Genomic DNA, 26082 nt, shown 5'->3' on the forward strand with positions numbered 1-26082 from the left:
TGAATTAGATCACAGAGGTTTTGCAGGTTCATGCAGGCGCTGCCCCTCTTGATCTGCACATTTGAAATCTAAACATTGCACATTGTGTTTTTGTTTGTGGTGCACACATGACCCAAAACAAAACAGATAACACAGAGTGGCATGTGCTCTTTAGTTGCTCACCAACATTTCATGTTAAATTACAATAGAAACATTCAGTATGTACAGGAATGTCATTCTGCTCAGTGGTAGCTGAGCCCAGTGGATTATGCTGATCATCAGCTTCCTTTTTCCCACTAAACTTAGTTTGTTTCTTACAGCAACACAAGTAAAACCAAAGAGAGGAAAAGGACAAAAAAGCTTGATTATGAGTAGAAAATACAATATGTTATTTGAATATTACAGAGAGCAACTGTTGTTGAAATAGTAATAAGAATACATTTCCTCCACCACTAAAAATATTGAAACTGACTCCCAGTCATCGTCTTGAATCCCAAACCTTGCACTGATCATGAATAAATCAGCGCTGCTCTAATTCCAGCACTTGAGACATGGTGAGTTTCTGGGGTTTTCTCGCCCTTCAAATAACCTCACCACCAGCACATTCAGAGGTCATCTGTCTTTGTTTTATCATTTCAATCATTACAAGTACTTGTTCCTATACAGATTATTATTATTATTATTATTATTATTTGACAGAGAACTGTGGTTATGATGTCCAAGTCTTTCAATTGGTGGTTCTGGCCGAGCATGGCAGATACATGAGCAGCGGAGGGGGTTCACAAAGCAGGACTGTGGTCATTGCCATTCAGAGCTTCTTCACCCACTGAAGGGATGCTACAAGCAGACAAGCACGCAGTCCTTCGCCGCTCGGTGTGAATGGCCCGTTTGTTCGAGCTCAAGTGCTGTTGGAATCTGTCCCACACACCAGGAGGAGAAAAGGAGGGAGTCTGCCTTTCTAAAAGACACATTCATCTGTCCTCTTAAAACAGGACAATTTGTGTAAACGATGCCATTTACAGTGTATAAACTCTCCGCTTCAAGTCTGATAGGCATTGTTTTACGACTATGGAGAGATTGCACAGCCTGCTGATTTACAAAGCTTTTTGCAAGAACCATTACATGTGACTGTAAATACAACAGGATTGTAGAGTTGATCAATTCTTCAAAATGAGACTAAAAGAAAGAATCCCACATTAAAATGTTCTTTTTTGTCTTTCAGTGTTTAAGTTGGTTTCGAGGAAAGGAGGAAAACTTGGAATAAACATTAAAATTTCCATTTGCTGTGAGAAACACAAAGAACCAAAGATTATGTAGTGTTAATGAAGGTCATCAAAAATCGGAACCCTGACAACAAACATTTATCAAATGTACAAAACAGTCTCGTAGTTTTCATGGAATATTTGGCGAGTAACATAATATGATAACTGGTGTCAACACATAATGATGTGCATCTCCCATCTAGTCAGGTCAATTTTATCAATAATCACTCATTTACATTAAATTAAAAAAGTAGGATTTCTTTGTAGCAGCCAAATGGTGCTGCTGTCCAGGTGGAGTTAGTGTCAGTAATTTAAAGTGGGCCCTCTGTTAATCTGGCTCCATTAGGGTCCACACCCACATCACCCTGAATTTTGGCACATTCTTATCCAGGGGTACGAGTGGAGGCCCTCTGCAGCACGTACTACACAAATACAGCCTTGTTTTCTACCCTAGAGCGCTCCTGATGGTTGGCCACAGTGCTGGACTAATAAGCCTGCTGGAAGCAATGTTTCTTAAATATAGGCACATTTCTCAACTTGTTTCTATTTCAAATCAGACGAGGAAATGAGTTTCATCATAATATACGAAGCTCTGGAAGACAGCACATCAAACCCGGCTAAGCCAGTCAGGGCCACACAGAGCTGCAGTTGCCCGTGAGGGTGGCACACACAAGAAAACATAAGCATGTCCTCCTGATGAAAAACACAAATAGCCTGCCTGGATGGGCAGGAGTATGTGTCGCATTGTGGGACTGCAGAGACAGAGAGCTGCTCTTGTGTGCCCTCCTCTGTCTGTTATGGGCTGGAGGGAACGTTGATGCCATTTTCCGCGGGGCCCTTGGCCTTGTGCAGAGCGGCCTGAATACGGAAGTGTGTCCGAGATTCCATCGAGTAGTTTTTGTAATTTTGCCTGAAACAGAGCAAGAGGAGTCATTGACAAGTTTCGTGAGAAATAAAGTGATGCTGTAAGACTTATTGAAAACCACAAACAGGATTGGGTGTGGCATGTTGACGACTTGAATATGTGTGTGTGGTGTTTAAAAGACTTACTTTGCTGCTTCTAGCAGTTTGATTGCTTCATCTTTTCTGCCTTGCTCCAGTAACAGCAGGCCGTGCTCCAGCAGGGCATTGGGAACCAGGTAGTGGTCATATTTGATCTGAGTCTCACTGCAAACAATGTCAAAACTCAGTGGTTACATTATGTGTGGCTCATAAAATCAGGGTCAACAATTCAACTCTTGTGCTGCAAGTTTATCAAAACAGAACTGCCTTTACTAATCAGAGGATGCACAATGACTATGATCACGCTAATTGGAGATGGCACCCTGCCAGAAACTGGAGCATATGTCTGTTTCTGGTTGAATTACGTTTCTATATATTGTCTGTACATGTCTGTGTCTGAAACTGAGAGACACGTACTTGCAAAGCACCAGGGTAAAGTAGTGTTCGGCCTCCTCCTGGTGCCCCAGGTGTTTGAGACACAAGCCCCTCAGCAGGCTTAGCAGACACTGATCATCCATGGAGAACTCACTCCCTGACAAACACACAACAGGACAGTGAGGAGATAACAAAAGTTGTGGAAAAAAATCATATCAATCATATAGCAGCTACAATAAATGAAATCCACCTTAGCATATTAGTATTAAAGAAGAGAAAATGATAAATGACAATGACATTCTTATTTATTAGAAAGATCTTTGAGAATGTAATAAATCATTTTGCATACTTTGGCTGCTCTCGAGTTGAGCTTGTGCCTCATCCAGTGTTTTCAGCATGCCCTCCGTCAGGTCTTTGTGTTTTCCAATGACCGTGTAGCCGTTCCATATGTACATCATCTCCTACACAACACAAAAACAAAATCCGGTAAATTTAAGAATTGATATATTATTGCTGACTTTCTAGGCCTGTTCTGGCCTCACACCTATGTACACTTTAGAGCTTTTGACACCTTATGCGTCCGGTTGTAACCTGAGGTCCATAGGGAAGACCATTCCACAGTCCCGGCTGAGGACCAGAGGTGATTGGGCCTTTTCTGTCAGGACTCCCACTCTGTGGAACAATCTCCCTGAGGACATCCGTCTGGCAAACTCCTTATCCTCTTTAAAATCTCTCTTACAGACACATTCTTATAGGTGTGTTTTCTCCTAGTCCATGTATTTTAATCATTTTATAATGTTTTATTTTACCTTGTTTTTACTCTTTTCTCATCTGTAACAATGTTTTATATCTGTATTTGTGCTCTATTACTGTGTGATCTTTATATTGGTTTGATCATTTTTAACTTAACTATTATTATTATTATTATTATTATTATTATTATTGAAATACTGTATACTTGCCATATAAACGCCCACAGTACTTTAATCTATTGGCCACAACTCAAACTGTGGCAGAATGATAAGGTCAGAAAGCTGCGCCTCTCAGCACACGGACCCAGGGGACATATGTCTTACACAGAAAAAAACCTTTCTTTCTGAGGGACCCTAGCTGGATTCCAGACTTGGGAAATGTCACAATATGGTCAATGAGCATTAGTTCTGTGTCAATGTCTTTTACAAAGCAAATAGTACAATCACAGCATCTGCTACCTGATCCATGAGAGGTGGTAGGTCTGTTCTGATTGGTCAACCACCAGGTTAATGGGGAGGCCTGCATAGCTTCTTATAGGGCAAAGTCTGCATGTAACAAAACTACATAATCTCCCTAATGTGATAACACAACACACAGCCAGCTGTGGGTCAGCAAGTAGAGTGTGTCGTTCCACTAAATAGATGGTTGGTGGTTCGATCCCCGGCCCCCCAGTCCACATGCTGAATCCCAGACTGCTACTGACAGCTGTCCATGTGTCAATGGTGCGTGATAGAAAAAGCGCTGTTTGTAGAAGCATGTGAATGAATGTGTGAATGGGTGAAAGTGACTTGTACTGTAAAGCACTTCGAAAGCTATATAAACACAGTTGCCATGTAAAAAATGTGCAAAAACTAAATCATATTACAAGATGTAATTTTAAAGCAGGCATCACCCAGTACTGACCAATGGAGGGGCAGGAAGAGGAATGGGGTTATCTACGAGGTAGCGGCGGGCTTTCCTGATCGCAAACTTCTCCGTTGGTAAAGACTTGCCGGCTATTTTCTGCTTTAGTTCTGGAACTTGCCTGAAAAATAATACAATATACAATTAAATTCACACACATGACTAACTGTAAACAAGAGATAACACGTGACACATTATGTCTGTTTGCATCGTCACTTTAAATCGTCAAATTCTGAATTACTAAAGCACTTGTGCAGCAGTTCACCATCAATAAAAAAACTTGTGTAGCTTGGCACCAGCATTAGGCATGTGAAAATCAACTGTGAGATTATTTCCTTTCCTCGTACCTGAACAGAGTTAACGCAGTCTCCCCAAAGGTTAGACAGTCATCCTCCGTCATCATGCTAAGGTAGGATGCTTTCATATACGCATAGGTAGCCTGAGGAGTGGAAAAAAGGTGATTACTACTGCAAAGCTGTCTTTCCTTTTCAAATGAGATGAAGAGAGAAAAATAAAACTACAACTGTGTGGAATTTGGAGTCAGAGCCAGAACTCAAATTCACTCTCAGTATTGAGTTTCATGATGTGTGTTATTTTCAGCCACTAGAAGCTGAAATATAATTTATTTATCATTAACAGACATTTAACAGAATCCTCCTTGTGTGCTGTTGTTGCCAGTTTAGACAGAGAGGGACTAGCTTACAGAAAAGGGGCCAAGCTGGAAATACTGTATAGCTGCTTTCAGGCATGCACTGAACTCCAGATAATGGTCCTAGGGGCTGTATGTGAGAAAGCAAATGTCCGAGTGACAGGCTCCGGACTTTACCAGATATTTTTCCTGCCAGCCCCCTAGTAAAAACTCCAGATAAGAGCTGAAAATCAGGTTGATGCTCTTATTTTGTGAAAGGCTGACAAAAGGAAACCACATTTAGACATGACTAACTCAGCATTAGCCTGAACATCTGCCACCGCCCACCTTAGACCACGAGTTCTCCTTGCTGAGCAGGTCAGCGTAGAAGTAAGCCATCTTCCAGTTTCTCTTGTACGTGTAGCACCACATCAGCTCCCAGTAGCACATGTGGTGAAACTGCTTCCACTGCTGCTGAGCCTCACAGCACTCCTGGAAACGATTGATAGCCTGGGAACACACATTAAACCGTCTTAATCATGATTCCCTCTTCATATGGTGACACAATGAATAATTATAGATGTTTCACACGACTTAGCGTAATTAAACTTGTTTTATAAATGAATGAATGTAAGTTCTGCCTGTGTTTGTGTGGGTCTTCTAGGACTCATTCCCACAGTCCAAAGACATGCAGGTTTGGGTTGAGTTAATTGGCTGTAGTTGTGAATGTGAGAGTGACTGTGTGTTTGTCTCTGTATGGTGGCCCTGTGATTTGCTGCCAACCTGTGCGCCTCTCGCCCCATAGCAGCTGGGATTGGCTCCACCTCCCCGTGACCCCCGAAGGATAAACAATATAGATGATGGGTGGATCAATCAATAATGATTGACAACCTGAACTCAGGGTTTATAAACCAATATGTTCATTTCATGTTAAGATTTGATCTGTTGCTAAACGAAATAAATGCAGATGTACGTTATTAGAATGTAGTCTTTTTAATTTGGTAATTACATTATATGCCCATCTAACAAATCTTGTGAAGACTTGTTTGTGATTCTTGTATTGTTGTTTAATATGTCTATGGAGATTCACTTCACAGATTAATATTAGTGGTGTGCGGATCGATACAAAAATATCAATACATCCTTTTTACAAAGTATCATATTGGTATCGGGAAACCAACAACGCTTGGTTTTACTTGTATCGGATCGTAAAGGAAATCTGTGATATGGCACATCACTAATAAAGATTCACACCCATTACACTTGGTTTTAAAACAACTGGTATATTGTAAAGTCTTCCATTCTACTCAAAGTAGTTAAATTGTTTTTAAGAAGTGCTTGAGGGTTATGTATGAACAATTATTATGACCCACAAAGATCAAAATGCATGAGTCATAAATTACTAAAATTCAAATAAAAAAACTAAATGACCTACCCACAGAAACACTGACATCGTTCTAATAACATGAAATATAAAAATACATGATGGTGGTGATGTGTGTGTATGTGTTGGTGGACTCACAGCATCCAGGTTCCCCTTGATCTCTTCTATTCGACCAGCGAAGAACAAGAAGATGGATCCCTGTGAGAAAGACAGTCAGCAATGAGTTGAGAAACATGATACTTCAAATCATGTGGTAAAGTTAAAAAGAAACTCTCTGACAAACCGTGGGATATTTTTTGAGATATGGCTGTAGCAGTTTCTCAGCATCTTCAACATCTCCTTCTCCAGTTCCTGCACGAGAAACACGGAACAGTGGTTAGCTACAGCTGTGTATGTGTGTGTGTGTGTGTGTGTGTACGTGCGTGTGTGCATGTGTGTCACTGCTCACCAAGTATGAAGCTCATGAAGGTGTGATAACAGAGCAGCAGCATGTTACAGAGGAAGGACCTGAATGTGCTCTCTGCGCAGCCGTCCTGAAGCTGCTGCAGACCGAACTCCTGCATGGATACACACACACACACACACACACATTGTACTATGCAGGATACAAAAAAATATTTAAGTTCTCCGTGTGGAGATCATGTCAGACGACCTCTTGAGACTGTACAAACAAAACTTACTGTCTGTATATGAATTTTGATTTCGCAACTATAAAAGAAATATGTTGGGAAAATAATATCAGGTTTTCAGCTTATTTTGTAAAGTGATTGCACAAACTAAATGTGTCAAAAGCTTGAATCTTACTTCACAACAAACAACTAAGTTGGAAGAATTGTACAGTCATTCACACACGATGCTAGAAGAGTTTTACCATAAATCACTCAAGGAATTTCAACCGAAACCTGCAAACGTGATTTGGCACTTTGCGCCCTTTACTTTTACGGACAAGTGTCTCTGTCTCTCACCCGTCTACAGAACCCACCTTGTTACCAGAGACACCCACAAACTCCAGCAGCTTCAGTGTCCGAGTGGGCAACATGGAAATCATCTGCAGGGAGAGGAAGTGACAGTTTAGCTGCAGGAAAACAGGATCCTTTCTTTATCATTACAACACCAAGTTCTTCAAAAAATGACCTTGAATTTCCTGTATGTACTGTACAAAGGCTATGGGTTGTAAAGTAAATAAACAGGTTTTATAATTGAGGGAAATATTACAGGGGAACAATCACAGAATCATGTCTTGCAACCCTTGATAATTACGTCTTCACTACTTTTTAACTGTATGTTTTTACCATATTTCTTAATTCATTTCAATTATACTTGTATAGTGCCAAATCATACTTTACACGGTAAGGTCAGGAGTTTAGACAACTTATAGAGAAACCCTACAGCTCCAACAGTGAGCAAGCATCGGTGACGTCCTCTAACAGAACCAGACAAATGACTTTAATGGCAACACTACACTTAAAACAGCAAGTTCTGAAATTTAGTTTTGTACACTCTGATCTAACGATAAAGTCTTTGCATGGAAAGGATATTTTGAATGGCTTAGATGCTCATAAATGAACAAACAAGTAGAAGAGGCCCATAATTTGGCAATAATCAAAAATGTATCATTAAGTGCCACATGAATGAAGCTCAAACCACACTTATCTATCTATCTATCTATCTATCTATCTATCTATCTATCTATCTATCTATCTATCTATCTATCTATCTATCTATATCTTTTGCTCTGGATGTGTTTCAGTTTAATTATGAGCAGCTTTAACATCATGAAAAATGCAATGCAAACAAGTCGTTTTCAAAACACACTGGTCCATTAGTCCATTAATCCGTCAATGCCCCGTAAAACTTTCTACTTACTAGATTAAAGGCTCCCACTCCCAGTTTAACACCACCCTCAAAATGGCCGTGGTTGTCACCATGAGTGTAGCCAGCGGACTGGAGGACTGTGTGAAGCTCTCTGTAAGGTAGAGGTGAAGAGAGGGAGAAAAGTGTTTAGCGAGATAATGAGGAAGATAGGAATTTGAATTAGAAAGTGGGGATAAACATTCTGGAGTTTAGTTTCTCACTTGTATGTCTGGTAGCTGTTCCTCACTTTGATCCCTCCTTTAATGAAACTGATCATGTTTTCATCCTGTAGAACAAGGGGGGGTGAGTTGCAATAACACATACTGTACATTTATCAATGGTGGCTGTTTTCAATGCAGTGGTGGTTGGTCTGTGTCAAGAACTTTTCCTGACCTGTAGGAAAGTGAGTGCTGCCCTCTGCAGGAGACACTCGGCGTAGCACACTTCAGCATGCAGTTCCTCTGAGGTGAAAATGACAAGTTAACCTCAGCATGAACGTGAAGCACAATGGAAATTGCGGCCTGAACGTTGTAACTGATTGCAACACATTTCCTTTACTGACCTTCCGTAAAGGTTTTGGAGAAGCTTGACTTCTTGCGGTGCCTGAAAGCACAAAACACAAAACCATCACAGGGCGTCAGTGGCTTTGACAATCTTAAGGATTCTCAGCAGTGACGCTCTGCTCTCGTTTCCTGGGCACATCAGTGACTCAGCCTCTTTCCAGTGAAGACAGGATGCTGAGCTGCTGTAGGATGAAGTTCCCATAAGGTGCTGAGTCTGCTGACTGTGCATTAACAGTCACAACATTAAAAATAAACCTGCAGAGAAAGAGTCGAGTGCAGGTTTGTCACGTCGGGCTAATTAGATCTCCTGTGGGTCCAGACTCTCACAGTGGCACAAAGACAAACTGTGACAGGCAGGTGTGACATTCTGTGGGTCAGCATATGTGCCTGTGTCTCTTCTGTGCTTTTGTCTGTTTGCTGTGTTCTAGGGTTTTTGTCCCTGATTGTATTTATATATGAAACTTGTCTTATTTTACTTGACTGGCAGAAGAGATGCTGCATCTCAATGGGATCTTCCTGGTTAAAGGATCAATGGTTTGATGTTAATAATGCATGTTCAAAAGATAAAGCAGATCAATCACCTTTTATCACCTAAAAGAAAATTTACTTTTTGATTGCTTTATTAAAGCTTGTCTACAGCTTTTACAAGACAAACCTCTCTTCTGCAGCTACTGGAGGAACTGATACTGAGATGAACTGTTCGTCTGGACATTATTTCACTGTGGTGCTGAAGGGAAGCCTCACCGCTGACAAATAGCCTGGGCCTCCTTCATGGTGTTTCCTGCTGTCAGGATGTGTTGGGGGTCAAAGGTCATCATGGCCTGCATCTCTAGGATCGTGGCGTAGGTCAGAGCGTGGTACATGCTGTCTTTGGTTCTGCGACAAATGACAAAGCACAATATTTATATTTTAAATTTTCAGTAAATGAAACAGGGTGTGATATATTTTAAACAACACACTGATTCAGAAAGATGCTCTGCTGTTGTGATGAAAGAAATGATGATGACGGGAGAATAACATTTGGTTAAACAAGGAACGATTTACATATATATTTTCATATTAACGTTGCACAAACACACCACAGCAAAAACCTTGTAGGTGTAAACCTACTTGTCAATAAACCCCGATACTAATTCTGATTTAAGATTCACACAGCAGAAGTCATTTAACCAGAGATCGAGAGATGGAACAACATGATCATAAAGTGTAGTAGACATAAACATCACATGAGAAATAAACAGGTGCTGAACCAAAGATAGTGTTGAGAAATAAACATAAATGCAGTGGTAGGATGTAATAAAGTACATTTACTTCATTACTGTGCTTAAGTACATTTTTCATGTTTCTGCACTTTACTTAAGTAGATGTACTTTCAGGTACTCCTGTCTGTACATTCTGTACTTTCTACTGCACCACAGTTTAACATTGCATTGAGTTACACCTACAATTATTTGGAAGAGGCCACGACTGAGACTCAGCCATTCATTTATATGCAGCATTCTTTATTATTATGACAGAGTCTGTATTATTGTTATATTAAAGAAAATATACAGCAGGCACAGTTAATGATGTATTTAGAACATTACATTAGATCATTGCTTTACATACAGATGTAGTAGACCATTACATTAGTGATTAGGCTGCTCTCTGCAAGTAGTTTTACTTTGAAGTATTTCAAAGAAAAGTTAATGTTGTACTTTTATGTTTACTTGTCTATTTATTTGTACTTTTACTGAAGTATTGTGAGTATTCCCTGACGTGTCGAGCCACATGCTCTTCTTCAGACAGACGGAACAACTTGGGCACAGAACATGAAAAGTTGTATTTTCTGATAATCAACTCTCACTAACGAAAGCAGTGTGATGGAATACTAAGAAAACTAAAGCCACACCACTGCAGAGATAACAGTTAAAGCTATTTATACCTATGGTTGTCATGTATGTCTCGTCACACCCTTTGCTCAACAAGAACCGGGTTTAAAGTGATTGAGTAAAAGTGTGTCTGATGACAGGCGGATTTTTCCAGTAGTTGTACTTGTTGTTCCAGTTAGAGAAGCCTGTCGCTCCAGTTCTCAACCATTATGAGACCTAATTACTTAAATATCATTATGTCAAACTCAGCAACAAAAACCTTTGGCATTAATGTACAATGGGCGAAATAAACTGCCTTGTTGGTTGTAAAAGCAGATTTTGTATTGAGCTGTTTATTGTAAACATACCGTCCAGTACAAGAATTTTAGCATGAACATAAAGGTGGAGGTGTGTGGAGAGGAATGTCGTTTGTCGGCATAGCTGACATTTCTTTGTTGTTCACCACACACTGACTCATGTGACCAGCTCTCTCATGGAAACAAACCATTCTACAACCCACAAAGACGGGACATCAAATCTAAATCATGATTAACTCTACTGTTTATATAAATGATTTTTAGATTTTATATGTTCATTATAGAGAAAAAGAAGCAGAACGTGGTGCACGTGACTTTTAGACAAATGCAATCAATCAAGTATGATTGATGAATCAACTTTTCTTTTTTGTAACAGACAGAGTTTACAGGGTTTTAACTCTAAACCTAAAATAATTGATATAATTGCCTCCACCAAGCGGTTCTTATTCATCTGCGTTTGTTGGACTTTTAGCAGGATTATGCAAAAACAACTCAACCGAGTTCCATGAAAGTTTGTGGAGGGCTGGGGCATGAGCCAAAGAAGAACCCAATGAATTTTGGTGCGGATTCGGCTCAGGGGGCAGATCCATTTTTTGTTGTAACAATGTGAGAAAGAGTATAATTTATGGATCTTGATGAAAGAAATCAGGCAAGTTTAGGGGACTGATATTTATAATCTGGTTCTAGTGAATTAAAATGTGGTTTCATAAGGAGACTGTTGGCCCTAGGCAGTGACAGGCTGGTTAGCAAGATTCACTTCAGTAACAACCAGGAAGCAGCAGACGACAGTCAGAGAAGACAGAGGTACAGATTTGCCGGCTGCATCAGGCTTATTCACTGTGTGATGCCGGAGTTGTGAGGTCAATTGAAACGCTCGTAGCTGTGCTTAGATATCGGTTAGTCTGCATTCAGATATCGGTTAGTCTGCATTATCTGAGAACTCTGGGATACGACGGCCTTCTTCCTTTTGATCACACGTCCCCCACATGTTTTCAGCACAATGATATGAGGAGGAACTGTGTTGTGTTTTCCCAGAAACATGTCTGTGCACGCCTTGTATTCAGTTCTGCACGTGTTAGTAACAATAAGGATGTGCAGCAATGGCAGGAACAATACACCCCACATTTTATTTATTTCTTTCTAAATAATTATTTCCTTGTGGTTTTGATTGTAATAAATGACACAGAATCAAAGTCAAAGAAGCAGCTCCATTTTGAAATGAGGTAAAAAATAACTTATGGCAAATTGAACCTTTGAGTGTTTGCGTATCACATTATTTTACCAAGAATCTGCTCAGTTCCTGTATCTTAAGTCATACAGCTATTCATCTAGCAGACACCTCCTGTGCCCACTCCCTGCTGCAGCTGTGTGTAATACATCCAGAAAGCGTGATGGAAGAATAAGATTGCGCCGTCTTGGCTGTACTTTGTCTGGTGGCATGTTTAAACAGAGAGCTGGCAAATAAAACTAAGCTGGCTGTTGGATACCTCTGTGATTTGAGAGAAAAAGAAACACCTAAAACCACTTGACTGGTTACTTAGCAGACATGTTTCTACAATGTTAGAGAGGAGGAGAAACTCAATTATGTGAATCCTATAATACAGCAGAAGTTTAAAGAGACAGTTCAGGTGATAGATGTATTTGTCGCTGGCTGATACTCATGCACGCACAGTTTCTCAGTCTACAGATCCTCTGGTCAGAAATATCAAAGTGAGCCAGCAGCTTGTAAAACAGAAATCAAGCATGACAAGGCCAGTTGAAAACAAGCATTTTAAACTGCTACACATCCCTCAAAGAATTTTATCGTCCCTACAAGAGAGTACAGCACCCCTGGTGTATTTCCAAGGCTCAATTGCCATAAGAGGCTGACATGCTGTAATCCCTGAGCCACAGCTTCCCCTCAGCTTCTTCTCCTTTATCAATAACCTGACAATGTAACAAGGTTCTGAAAGTGACAGCCAATAATTCAGTGTTAACTCAGTGGAAAACTGAAAGATGTTCCCAGCGCCACACCTCCTGTGTGAAAAATGTACGTTGCCTGTCTCTTCCTGCAGCCACACTGCTCAGGTGAGGTTAGATTAACGTGAGAGCATTAACCCTGCAATCGCTGACCCTGTCTTCATTCAAGCGCATGCTGGGATATGCATCAGTTGTCTTTGACATAAATAGGAAACAGAGGGCATAAGAAATTACATATTATCCAGTGTGTGTGTGTGTTCCAAGTATTAATCATGATGTGTGACCCACACAGTCACTTTATGGGGACCTATGGAGACAAAAAGCAGGTCCACATAATGTAAATAATTATATAGTTAGATTAAGCTTAGGTTAGGACTAGGTTTAGGTTAAGGTTAGTGTCAGCGGTAAGGGTTAGGGGACACAACTGTGTGTGTGTGTGTGTGTGCACCTGACTGCCTCAGGACACAGTTTTCAAAAGGGGAAACATTTCTACTTTCTGCTTCCTCTGAGTTATTTGTTGACTACAAGACATCCCTTTCAGCTTCTCTCTCTCAGTGCAGCAGTTATCAACACATCTTACATAACAAAACAGAGAGAAGTTGATACTCCAGGTCATCAGCTGCAAAGTATGAGCAGAGGAGGGTTGTGGGTGCTACAGGGTTTTGTGCAAACCACACAAAAAAGAGCCACATCTCAATTTGATAAGAGAGCTGTATTCAAATGTAAAAATACTTTACATTAAAGGCTCCTTATTTTGTTAAAATAGGTAAAGGCCGGAAGTAAGGACTTGTATGGTTTATAATTTCTTGAACACACAAAATGCTTTCACACCTAAGTAAGACACTCAACCAAGACAATAATAATATATCTGGACAGATATCCTATAGACGTGCCTCTTGTTTGAATTCGCACCGATTTTTGGCTTTGTCCCACCGAATGTATCAAATTAAATCCAAACATCTGGGCTCATAACAGCTACAAATATGTACATAATAGCAACTACTGTCCGTTCAAGTGCACGTCAGCAGCTGGAAGAGGAAGAGATAGATCACACTGAGCTGTGGGTAGAATGCTGAGACAGAAATCAGGACCCACTGGACTGACAGAGCAGCTGGAGGGAAAGGTACATTTGGAAGGTAGGTGGATGGATGGATGGACGGACGGACGAATAGATGGAGGGATGGATGGATGAGTGGGTAGGTAGGTAGGTGGATGGATGGACGGACGAATAGATGGATGAACGGACTGACGGACAATGCGAAAACATAATTCCTCCGGCTACTGGCCAGACATAATAATAATTACTGGACGTAAATACATAGACATACTGTGGTAGTCATCAATTTGAAATTGTAATGAAATAAAAGTCACAGTGGCGAGTTGACCACCTGACGTGACAAATGATGGTAAGTATCCGTTAGATTTGATCGCCTAAGGAAGGTGTAACTCCTCTCTGATGGAACGAGACTAAACCTTGGCTGGCTCTAACTCCAGAGACACAGCCAAGGTTATTTGAGTCATTGGTGTTCTGACAGAACAAACCAGGAGGAAATATTCCACAAATCCCAGTTTTAAATACTGAGGCACATCATGTTTAGGATAGTCACCTGGGAACAGGGGGACGGCTATGGCTGAGGGGTAGAGGGGTTTTCCTCCAACCAGAAGGTCGGCGGCTCAAATCCCAGCCCATGCCGAAGGGTCCAAGACCTCAGCTTAATGACATGTAATGTAATATAACAGAGTATTTCTGTAATGTTATAATGAAAGTCTGCATCATTAAATCTGAGCTTGAAGCTAAAATCTAAAACTTGCCTATACAAACACAATAATACAAAATGAAAGTAGAGCCTGACAGGAAGCTTGTTTACTGTCTCTGAAAAGAAGAAAGTGGGGTTAAGGAGGGGCCCACAGCTGCAGAGAGAAGAGACACCGAGTGGAGGACAATGATAACAATGGTGTGATATGATGAGACAATAATGAGTGACCTGAAGACACAGCTGGAATATAAAACTACAGGCGATGGTGTGAGACTGAGAGGCTGCGGAGTGAGATGAATCCACAATACTGATGATTGATTTTGTCACAGCAGCACAACTCCTCTGTCCCATCTCAAAGTTTCCTCCAAATGCGTCGTCCTGTCGTCCCCGAGTAACAAAGGTTACTGTGGATCTCGAGCCAAGTAATCCCAGGATTCCTTGCGCTTGGGTGACAGTTTTTTATAGTGAGAGTATGCCGCATTGAGACGAAAACGTCCGATCCTCACACTTTTACATGTATTGGGCATCAACTCGACTGACCAGCTAACGTTGAAAAAACCAAGGTTAGTTTAGTAAACTTAGTACGTTTAGCATGTCGCTACATTAACAATGACTGTTGCCCTCCAGTAAAGCCATGGCGGTGAGGTAGTCTGCCACTAACAACAATACCAGGGTCGTGGAACTGACGCAGCGGAATGGAATCCAGCCATCATTGATTTGAATGTTGTGTGTGTGTGTGAATGCAGCTTCCTGCTGAAACTCTTCGCACATCCATTGTGTTTGTGCATAGAGGCACAGTTAGATCAGAGCTCCACCCCAGGTAAGACACGGCAGCTACAGTACATAAGAGCAGATAGTTCAGGTTATGTTTCTTTACCTGCTTCTGAGCCGGGTCTGCGCCTCCTCAAACTCATTTCTGAGAAACAGGTCCAAGGCGGCCGTACAGTCCTCCAGAGCCAGAGACAGGTCCGACCTCGAGCCCCTGCAGAACCAAAACAAACAGGACAAGGATGAGGAGGGTGGAACCTGTGCGAAGCATGAGCACATTTCTGATCTTAGACATTATGATGCATCTGTCTTATCACCTCCGCCAAGGGGGTTATGTTTTGTCTGGGTTTGCTTGTTTTTCAGCAGGATTACGCAAAATTGCATTTTCTTTGGAAAGGTAGAGCACGACCCGGGGAAGAACCTGATGCGTATTTGCTGTGGAAAATCTGGATCTAGTGAATTTAAATGTGGTTTCATAAGGGGACTGTTGGGCCTTAGTGCAAGTATGTGCTCTACTGAGTGCCATTCTAGTTATAATCAATAAAGAGATGATACATTCATGGATTTGAAAAACAAACACCCCTTAAAAACATTTTCAACTGGGTTTTCTTTAGTGTGAAAAGCCTCAGTACTACAGCCCAAATCTCTTTATTCTGCTCTGCTCTGTTTCTACTGCAGTGACCCTGTTCTCATTGGCAGCCTCCAAACACTGACCCTCAACAGAGGGAAGGAATCTTCATATCCACCGCACTTAATGTATTTATCTTTTATTAAATCCTCTCCAATCAGCTGCTGCTTCACCGGAGAGGCAGAGTGGGTCAGACAGGGAACTCTGCTCCCGATAGCGTTTTGCTCTCAGTGTTGTTGCTGCTTGCATTACACTGCATGTTTTCAGCGTCGTTTTCTGTACTTACACAACCATACACTTCTCTAAAAACACATTTATTAAAAAGGTGAAGAACAGATGCTGTTGCTGATATGAATAATGTGCACCGTCTTTATGTAAGCTGCTGATAATTGATGATAAGTGGAAGCAGTATTCTGACTTCCTTCCACGGTGCACAGGACCCTCACGTGACAAAGTGTATAGTGTGGCCAAACTGAGCACAAGACATGACTGAGAAGTATGCACTGTTCCCCCGTCACAAGGCTAACGCACTGCTACTGACACTGGGTCTAAATGTGTTGTTTTTATTCTTCCTTTTCAGGCTGCAAATACCAGAAGGTGTATGCAAAACACTCTGTATCATGAGCAGAACAAATGATTGGCGTAAATGGTCAATCTGAGTCACTGACTGCTGACAAATGTTCTTCAGCATTAAGACCACTTATTTCTTTGATATGAATAATGACTGGTCTGTGATGTAGTAATGCTTCATTTTCATACATTCATTCTTTGCTATTTATGTTATTATTTAAATGGAACGCTTGCATAAGTGGCGTATCTTGTTTTTGTGACGTTGTTGTTCATTAGGTCGTCACAGATGTGTTTCTGTGAGAAGGGAAGCAGGTTTCTATTTGGTTTCAAGCTGGAAGTCGAGTTTAGTTTTCCAGGGCACAAGCACTACAACCGTTAACTTTACGATGTTGGCTGCAAACATCAGATTAATAATCAGGAATATGAGCGAACACATCTTCAGCTAATGTTTGTAACAGCAGTGACTAAACCACATCATTGACATTAACTTCCTGCCCTTTACAAACACATAGCAGCTATAAAATCTCATACGCCACCAGCTCGGCTGCCTGCCACCATAAAGGAGCACACACTCGCTGCTGCAGCTCTGCCTAATGACATGCAGGTGACTGCTGTGTTCACCATATGACTGGCAGCAAGCTGAGCTTCCTGACTACAGCACAGCAACAAGCTGTCAGAGCAACATGTATGTTCCGTGTACGTCTGTCTTTAGCTGAACAAACAGTGTACTGACCATTTCCCCCCCAAAGAATTAACAATCATTTTGTGATAGTAAATTTAACTCACTATAGCTGTTTTATAATTGAGTGCCTACAGACAATAAAAACAGCATCAATAATATGACCTATAATAATGGCAGGAGGAAATAAAGGTAACACGTTTACATCATTGGTTTTAAGGATAATGCTGTAGAGTTACATGTCTTCCCCCAGTGGCCACTGACTAAATCCAACCAGAGCTTCCTCTGTTTCCTCTCTGTGAAGGTGCAGCCTCCTGCCACCTTAACCTCAAATAACAAGCTTACTTAGAAAAGACAAACAGCCATGTGCGTTTGGTCTTTGGATACTCAAACCATATTTATCATTGACCGCATTCATGCTCTGGACCAATGAGTTCATACCAAGGCCCAACAGTCCCCTTGTGTCACCACATTTCACTAGATTCAAATTTTCATTTGCAACTGCACTGTATTGGACACACACTCGTAAATATTAGTTTCCTTAACATTTCAGATCTTTTTAAAATCAAGATCAATTGATTATTCTCTGACAAATCAAGGAAAATGTTGATAAACCCCCCAAAAAAGTGAAACAAATAAATCCTGGATGTGTCCCCTTATGTGGATCTGGACCAAAATTTGTTGTCTTCTTCTCTGACCCATACCACATCCCTCCACTAAGTTTCATGGTAATCCTTCCAAACAAACAAACTAGAAAGGCAATCGGAGAGCGAATATACCTCCACCAAGGCTAACACCCTATAACGCCATGTTACAGTAAGTGAAAAAAGAAAATCCTGGATCTGTCCGTATATTCGGACCTGCTCCAAATTAGAATGAGGTCTTCCTCTCGTCATGCTCCACCCCTCCACAAGATTCCATTGAAATGTGTTCAGTAGTTTTTGAGCAATCCTGCTAACAAACTAACAAACAAAAGTAAAAACAACAAAACAAAAGTAAAAACAAATGTGAAACCTTGACTCTAACTCTAATCTTAACCAAAGCTTTACTGTAACCACAACCTTACAACCAACCAAGTCGTGACCTCACACAAATAATTTTTCAGTCCTATTTAAAAGATCATTTCTGCTGGAGTCTAATCACTTCTTTCATTGAGCAAACAAGTACAACCTAATAAATAATAAATGCCTCTAACCTTCTCTAATGATGTTGTTTTGGAGCTCATCCAACAAAGACCAACGTGTGCATATTAGCTAGAGAAATATCTGAGATGGTGTTCAAATTATTTATACTCAGAAGGGACCAATAATCAGACTGGTAAATTCATAGTAGTAACTACAGTATGCTGACGTGGTCTTTTTCTTTTAACTGACAACCAACTCAACTGGTCCCATCTGACTGAAAAACATGATTTATTGACACCTTCAAGACAATTGGAGGCCTGAAGACAGGGGACATTGTCCTTTGCATCCAGGGTATAATTGACAACACTATGAAAGAGAGACGAGGCATGACAACTGGGACAATGAGGAGAGTCTGTGAGGTTTCGGACTGCATGCCACACATCGTCCCGGTAATTTAATTCAATTTTCCGTCAGCGAGTCTGAAATTCTGGGTTTATTTCTCCAGAGAGCGACTCGCACAGGGACAATCATTATCAGGCAAATGCACATGAGCGCACACACACACACACACACACACACACACACACACACACACACACACACAGATAACACCACTTAGCACACACACAAGCACTATTCATAAACACACCCCTCCCTGCATGTGCTCATTACAAGCTAACGTGCAAGCACAGCACACACACACGGAGAGAGAGAGAGCGAGAGAGTGTGTGTTCCAGAGTGACGATGCATTAGTTGATCAACACTGTTATTATTACAGCCCAAGCAAGTTCATCCACATGCCTGAGTGTCAGAGCTGCACACACACGCACACACACACACACAGTCCCTTTACATCATTGAAACTGGACAGAAACAAACAGAGGATCTTAGGGAGGCTGACAAACACACGTCATCCCAAAACGCAGCAGTAACAAAGTGTCTTACCCGTTCGACAGAGTCTCATCCTCTTCTGACATTTTCATCTGGCAAAGTGCGTGTTTGTCTGTGTGTGCGTGTGTGTGTGTGTGTGTGTCTGTGTGCGTACAAGAAAAAATGTCAAACTGAAAGTGAGCGCAGGGCCTTCGCAGCAGAGAAGGGTAACGGTCTGTGTGTCTCTCTCTGTGGCAGCAGCAACAAGGGCAGAAAGCAGCGGCAGGAAGGCAGGCGTGTGAGAGAGAGAGAGAGGAGGAGAGAAAGAAGAAAGAGTGAGCGACTGGACAGAATGAAGGAGAGAAAGCGAGAGAGGGAGGAGGAGGAGGAGGAAGGGCACAGTAGCAAAAGCAGCCCTTAATAAGACTGGGATGACTACCACACATGGGAAGAGAATACACAGGCTATCTGTGCTGCAGCTAACACACACAGACACAAACACACACAAACACACACCTCTTCCGATCATCACCCTCATGCTACACACACTGCAGCCTCTGCTCTCATTGGTTCACACTAAATCTGAGGAGGGGCTACATGTCCACTACTCATATTTGGGGATTTGTTTACGAGAAACTGCCAAAATAACGGGAGAAAGGGAAGAATGAAAAGCTGAAAGACATGTAACTTGTTGTCGTATGATAATTACGAGACCGTCCTTCGTTTCCGACACAACGACCACCATGTGCTTGTCTTCTGCTCAAGGTGAAACACGGAAAAAGCAGATGGAGAGAAGAAGAGAGAGAGCTGCTGTGCGGTGGGGATCTCAGGTGGTCCGGTCTGCTGCAGTGGCAGAGACAGAGCCCTGCAGCGAGCAGAGGGAGCAGAGGCAGAACATATAGATGCAGCAGAGCAGAAACTGTGGATACAACCAGAACTGATATGAAAGCATGAATGAATTATGAAGTCAGAGCCAGTGTGGCTGTCCTACGCAGCAGCTCAACACTCAGTCACCCCTCTGCTTTCTGCTGTGTGTGTGTTTACAGCACATACACTTGAAAACAGATGCTTCAGCTCAGCTGCAGATCAGAGTGAGCTCAAGCGAAATCCTCGTCAGAACAAAAGATAAAATACACTCTGATGTGTCAGCACCGAGAACAAATGTGTCATTTTAATGCTAAATCAGCCCATGTGAGTCCTGTTGTGTGTCATGCAAACGTGTTGTCTAGTAACCTCATTAGGGCCTCAACAAATTTCCGTTTTCTTAATTAAACGCACATTATGTAACTTCAGCTGCTCTGTGTTACTTCAAACAACAACAGAAGATTTAGTTGGATGATGTTGTGAGGCACCTAAAACCAAGTCTTAACCCTCAAACAAGCCTTTGAAATTGTGAGGACCAGCCAAAATGTCCCAACAATGAAGCAAAATTGGCCCTCATAACTATAGATAGGCGTATGTGCCCACACACACTCGATTAGTAACACTGCTAGCTTCAGGAAAGCATAAAGCTCACACTCATGTGACCGTGTCTAAGTGCTTGTCTCGTCCTTTTCTCCCCCATGGTATTCCATGAACACACAATTGTAACCACGGGAACATGAGGGGAAATCCATCTGTCTCTACACTGGACTGTAAAGATGTTTCAAAAGATGCGGTTGTTGCCTCCATCTCTCATGTGCGCTGTGACAAGCAGAGTTTCAGGTGGAGTTGACTAGATCTGATATGTAGCCGTCCTCATGGCAGGGAATTTGATTAAAAGACCAAACAAACTATTTATAATTCTGATGTTGGCTTTTTTCTTTTAACTTTATCTAATAATATGTAAATCTCTAAAGCTTTCATGTCGAGCGAATTGTAGTTGTAAAGTACAGATGCTAGATTTACAGTAGCAACTCTAACCTCTATTTAGTTTTCCCTGCCTCAGATTTCGAACAGTCACAACTAGAGCAGAGTGCGACCAATATGGATTTTTACAGATATTAATAATAGGAAATCCTGATACCGATATATTAGCCGATGTTCGATTTAGAAAATAAATTGATGATTCCTAAAATGTCCTAATCAAACCCTTTAGACAAAGAAAGTGTCGATGCTTGATATTTTACAGTTTGACCACAAAGTTTTAATATAAATAACTATTATTAAAAAATAAAATTATACGACCAAATAAATATTGAACTTGTTTTCAATACTTGCTTTTCTTTACGTAAAAAAAAAATGCACATCTTTTCTTTTATTCTATCAAAATAAAAGTTTTCTTATCAGCAAAATGTCAACGTCGTCAGCGACACGTCGGTGAAAGGCTCACATCGGACGGATTTCATTGGCAAACAGATAAATTGGTTGAACTCTGCCAATAACCTCTCTACATGCCTTGAAACACAATGCAACAGCAGACAATTGAATGAGCAACAGGTTTGTGTTCACACTCGCCCAGTCACGAGTTGACAGAGAGAGTCGGGAGATGATTTCATCCTCTGTGTGAATTATTAATGAGGTGAACAGCAGGGAGAAGCTGCGTTAAGGTACGGTGACCTTCTCCTGACCTTTAACGCAACGTGTCACTAATATGTCAAGTAAAGTTCACACCGACTCACAGAGGAGCTGGATTACACAACGACGAGGGAACAGAAGTGTCATGACAAGATTATTTAGAAGAATTGGTGGAGGAGTTTTTACTTTGCGATCAGTGAGATTTCGTACAAGGGATATTCAACATCTTGTCCTATATTCTAAATCACTCTTACCCATTAGATGGATTTGTAGGTTCCAGAGCATCTTTGTTGTACGGCAGCTGTAACCTGAAACAGAGGAACACAAAAAAATTGAGGCTGTTTAGAGAAAAGAGGGAGAGCTCCAGGGATGAAATCCAGCTGAAAGGAGAGCTTTTGTTTAAGCAACACGATAGTGAGAGCCATAGAAACTCAGACTGTACGTGAACACTCCCAGGCTACTTCCTTCTCAGCACTGATTATTGAGGATCTGTCTCCAGATAAGACCTGAAACATTCTGATGGTTGTGGTGGCTTGGAAAAATGGTGTCAACATCTAAACTGTACCTCTGATTAAATTCTATCTGTTTCTTTTATTTACTTCAATGTGGGCTCCTCCAGTGGTTTACAGCTACTTACCTGAAGTCTGTGAGGATGGGATCCAGGTCTGGACTGTTAATGACGGACAACCTGAAAAGAAATAAAAGTCTGTGAGCATAACAAATTTAAAGTATGTTCACAAATGTTATTATTGTCATGTTATTAAATCTGTTATTGAGTAGGACAGGGTTGCTGTTTTCTTTGTGACCCTGCTGATTGTTCCCGACTACAAAGAAAGAAAGAATGAATGTGTGTGTGTGTGTGTGTGTGTGTGTGTGTGTGTGTGTGTGTGTGTTAGTAATGTGAACGTACTGGTTTAAGGAGTCGGGGCTGTCAGGGATGTCCTGTGCCTTCTGAGTATCCCTGTGAAGAGGTCAGAGGTCAATTTAGAGAGAATGTATGAATGGATCTCATGATGGTGAGAGGAGGAAGGTGTTAGCTGGGATACTTGAAGTCTGGTCTGAAGATTCAAGGAGGACTCAAAGGGCCTGGTACAGATACTACTACTACACTGCTACTACCAGTACAGACAACGATAAAAATAAGTGGAGGCTAAAGCTAAAGATACGATATGATAGGATACGATACGATGGAATATAAGATACGATACAAAACAATATGATTAGATCTGTTAATCCTACATTTGCCCTAATATAGGGAGATTTGCTAGGTTACAGCAGCAAAGGGGACAGTAAAGATAGAATATAAACTCAAAGAAATACAGGATTGCACTTGTATGAAACCAAAATTGCAAAGATATTTAAAAGTATTATTGCACAGTTGAATTAGGTAAAAACCTGATTAAGATATATTAGTATATTTTCTATATTATATTATTTCATAATAAGTCCAACTTGAGTTCCTATTTTCATGACACATGAGTTCGAGCACTGACCTTCATTCTGACTCAGAAGATGGAGACTTCCCTTCTGTTGTTAGTTTTTATTATCCGTTATTAATTAGGCATGTGATATGCGTGGCTACATTATCACAGTCACATTATTCATGTGTGTTCACCAGTTGCAGATTAACATGCATGTCATCAGTAACAGTTAAAGTTAAGATGACTTCAGAGGCTGAAACGTGCGCTTTGCTTTCTCTATAAACTTCATGACTTGGAACTGGGGACTGGTCGCAGACTGGAATCAGACTCTATTCTTCCGGGACTCTGACTTGAACTGTGGAGACTCGAGACTCAACTCGGACTGGAAGCAAGAACAGTGTCAGACATTTCTCTGGAAATGTTCAAATTAACACATTCAAACTTATCCAATGAGATGAGGCATTGAACTTTAAAGTGGAGTCTGCATTTCAAATTGTGATGAATAATGACGCCATTGAACAATTAAAGAGACAACAACAACCTGATAGATTGAAACGAGACGTACAGGAAGTGCATTCTTTTTCAAAAGACCCTAATTTTCTTTTGATGAGGCTTTTATACTTTGTAATTTTTACACCATTTGATCCACAGCAGAATTCAACAGCGTCCATTAATAAAACACATAATTTTCGATTCTGAGGCTGTATAAAATAATCTTAGCATAATCAAAACTTATAAATAGATTCTCTACACTCAGAGGCTGATGCCACATCACTGTGTTCCTGCTTAACCACACTGTGACTGTAATGTTGTCTAACAGGCTTCACACAGCAACAGCACACGTAATGGAAGCACTTACAGGAAACACAATCCTGAACGCACACAGGTGAGAAGCTGCACAGGTTCGAACAGAAACTGAGGCCTGTCACACATGACTTTTACCTTCTGATGGAAGAAAGTAAAAAGTTGACATGTGCTGTTGTTTCAGTGACATGAACACACTCATCTGATCCGTGGACACAACAGAAACAGGAATCAACTCCACAGGTCAGGTTTCAGACACGGAACCTGCCCAGTGTGTGTGTGTGTGTGTGTGTGTCCTGGACATGATGTGCTCTACACATCAGCACAAGTCACCTCCACCCCTCACTGCTAAAATCAGACATGTACTGACAGGGACTCACGTCTTTCCGTCATGTTTCTTCACGCTGCGTCTCCAGTTGGTGATAAAACTCATTCCACCGCAGTGCAACAGCTGAGTGTCCCGGACAGAGGAGGCCTACACCCGGACAGAGGAGGCCTGCACAGCGGGCATGGATGGACGCACTGACCGGAGGAGGAGGAGGAGGAGGTGGTCCCACTGACACTGGTGAAGGAGGAAGAGGAAGAGGAGCTGCTGCTGCTGCTGCTGTGAAGGTGAGTTGTTCTGATCATCAGGATTCAATGAGCCTCCTATTTAAATGTAGGGAATGTAGCGGCAGGCTCCAAGGTCCTAACACCCTCCATGTTCTCACAACTCATAGACTGTAGTTACACGTGTCTTGAAAACAAACAAGTAAATAAAAACATAGAACACGTAAATAATAACGATAATAATAATAATCCCTCAAATTATTAAAACTTCTACATTCAAACCGTTGAAGTGTTACTGTATTAGTTGATAGTTTCCTTTATAGTTTGTATTGGATCTTTCTTCTTCTAAGCAGGAAACATCAGTGAACACAGATGAAAGGTTTTGACATGTTCATGACATCTGGGCAAATTCCATTCACTGATGAAGATCATGTGACGGGACTGAAAGCGCCAGAGCAGCCACTCAATGGACAGACTCGTGGTAGAAGATATCACGTCAGCTTCTGCCTCCGAGGTCAAGAATACGCTTCCACTTATTTCAACCAATTTTGGAAAATAATCCATCGTGAAAAGTTAAGTGATAATAAAAGTGTACCATGGGCATTAGCTGTATTCAAAGTGACTTACTATTGATTACAAATGATTTCCTTTTGCATGAAAATATATCATTCTGACCATACATGCAATATTTAGATGTTTTTGGACTGAATAATATGATACAAATAATTATATAATCCCTGAATGCTGTCAACACTTGATTGTCAACATTATAATTTGAATTATTCTACATGAGGAGCACTTACATTTTTGATGCTTTGAGTTTTGTTGGTAAGTATTTAAACTTTAAGAGTTGAGCGATTTATTACACTTCCATGTGGAGGGACATTCAAAAGACAGATTTCCAAAATATAAAGTAAAATCATCAAAACTGAAACATATTCTGACTTTTGGTCTTACATTACAAATGTAACCCCCAAAGCACTGAACCCTTCATTTCCCACAATGCATCTCAACTGGACCTTCCCTGGGAAATGTACATGTCATGAAACAATGACTTAAAGCCAAGAAAAATATTATCTAATTATTTTCTCTCTGACGAGGACACAGAAGTTGATGTGTAAATTCGGTGAAGTCCTCTTTTGAATTAAGTTTAAAGTAAATTTGACAGTTAAAAGCACATTTGAAATGACAGTGTTTTCATTATGTGGCATCATTAGTGTTAGAACATCATCCACCATCGTCCCTTTAAAGGAAAGTACCAATGTAAAACAATAACAACGCACAAACTGCAAAACTACATGTTTAATATTTATTCTGTTTCAATTAAATGCATTATATATTCTGGCCAAACTCCCAATAATGATTTTTATTACACGTTAGAAAATACAAAATAAAATACAATTAGCTTGAGTTTTAAAAAGCCATTGTGGATCAGCCTAGAAACATCAGTGGTTCTTAATTTGTAAAATTCAAGGAGCCTGTACAAACGACTGTCTTGTGTCTGGAGGCGTTTAAACGCGAGCGAATGAAACAATCAGATGTGTTAAGCCAAGGCGACGATAAGCAGCGAAGACAGGCGGCTCTGGT

The 26082-nt window shown here is 40.9% G+C and overlaps 1 protein-coding gene across 2 annotated transcripts; it reads right to left on the reverse strand.

The window, feature by feature from the left end:
• Positions 1–132: 132 nt before the first annotated feature.
• Positions 133–24570, reverse strand: ttc39a (tetratricopeptide repeat domain 39A). Of its 2 annotated transcripts, XM_034584009.1 has the most exons (21): positions 24327–24570; positions 22632–22682; positions 22359–22409; positions 21976–22029; positions 15464–15568; positions 9448–9579; positions 8703–8743; positions 8534–8601; positions 8362–8426; positions 8153–8252; positions 7269–7334; positions 6735–6843; positions 6570–6637; positions 6425–6484; positions 5251–5412; positions 4622–4713; positions 4275–4395; positions 2968–3079; positions 2661–2775; positions 2292–2408; positions 133–2151 (listed from the first exon to the last, which is right to left on the reverse strand). In XM_034584009.1, exons 1-21 carry the CDS (start codon positions 24377–24379, stop codon positions 2037–2039), a joined length of 1857 nt encoding a protein of 618 aa, XP_034439900.1. In that variant the 5' UTR covers positions 24380–24570; the 3' UTR covers positions 133–2036. The 2 variants fall into 2 exon arrangements, with proteins under 2 accessions (XP_034439900.1, XP_034439899.1); XM_034584008.1 differs by lacking the exons at positions 21976–22029; positions 22359–22409; positions 22632–22682; positions 24327–24570 and adding an exon at positions 19301–19678.
• Positions 24571–26082: the final 1512 nt, after the last annotated feature.

Source organism: Hippoglossus hippoglossus, chromosome 4 (genome assembly GCF_009819705.1).
Source record: "Hippoglossus hippoglossus isolate fHipHip1 chromosome 4, fHipHip1.pri, whole genome shotgun sequence".
Taxonomy (NCBI): Eukaryota; Metazoa; Chordata; class Actinopteri; order Pleuronectiformes; family Pleuronectidae; genus Hippoglossus; species Hippoglossus hippoglossus.

Bases quoted from the DNA above. Each gene is read 5' to 3' on its own strand.
- ttc39a (XM_034584008.1), bottom strand. From the start codon at position 19,671: ATGTGTGGTAGTCATCCCAGTCTTATTAAGGGCTGCTTTTGCTACTGT. The intron at 7,335-8,152 runs GTAAGTAGAAAG...CTCTCCCTGCAG, and splicing joins GAGTGGGAGCCTTTAATCTA to ATGATTTCCATGTTGCCCAC. The intron at 2,776-2,967 runs GTATGCAAAATG...TGTGTTTGTCAG, and splicing joins TCAACTCGAGAGCAGCCAAA to GGAGTGAGTTCTCCATGGAT.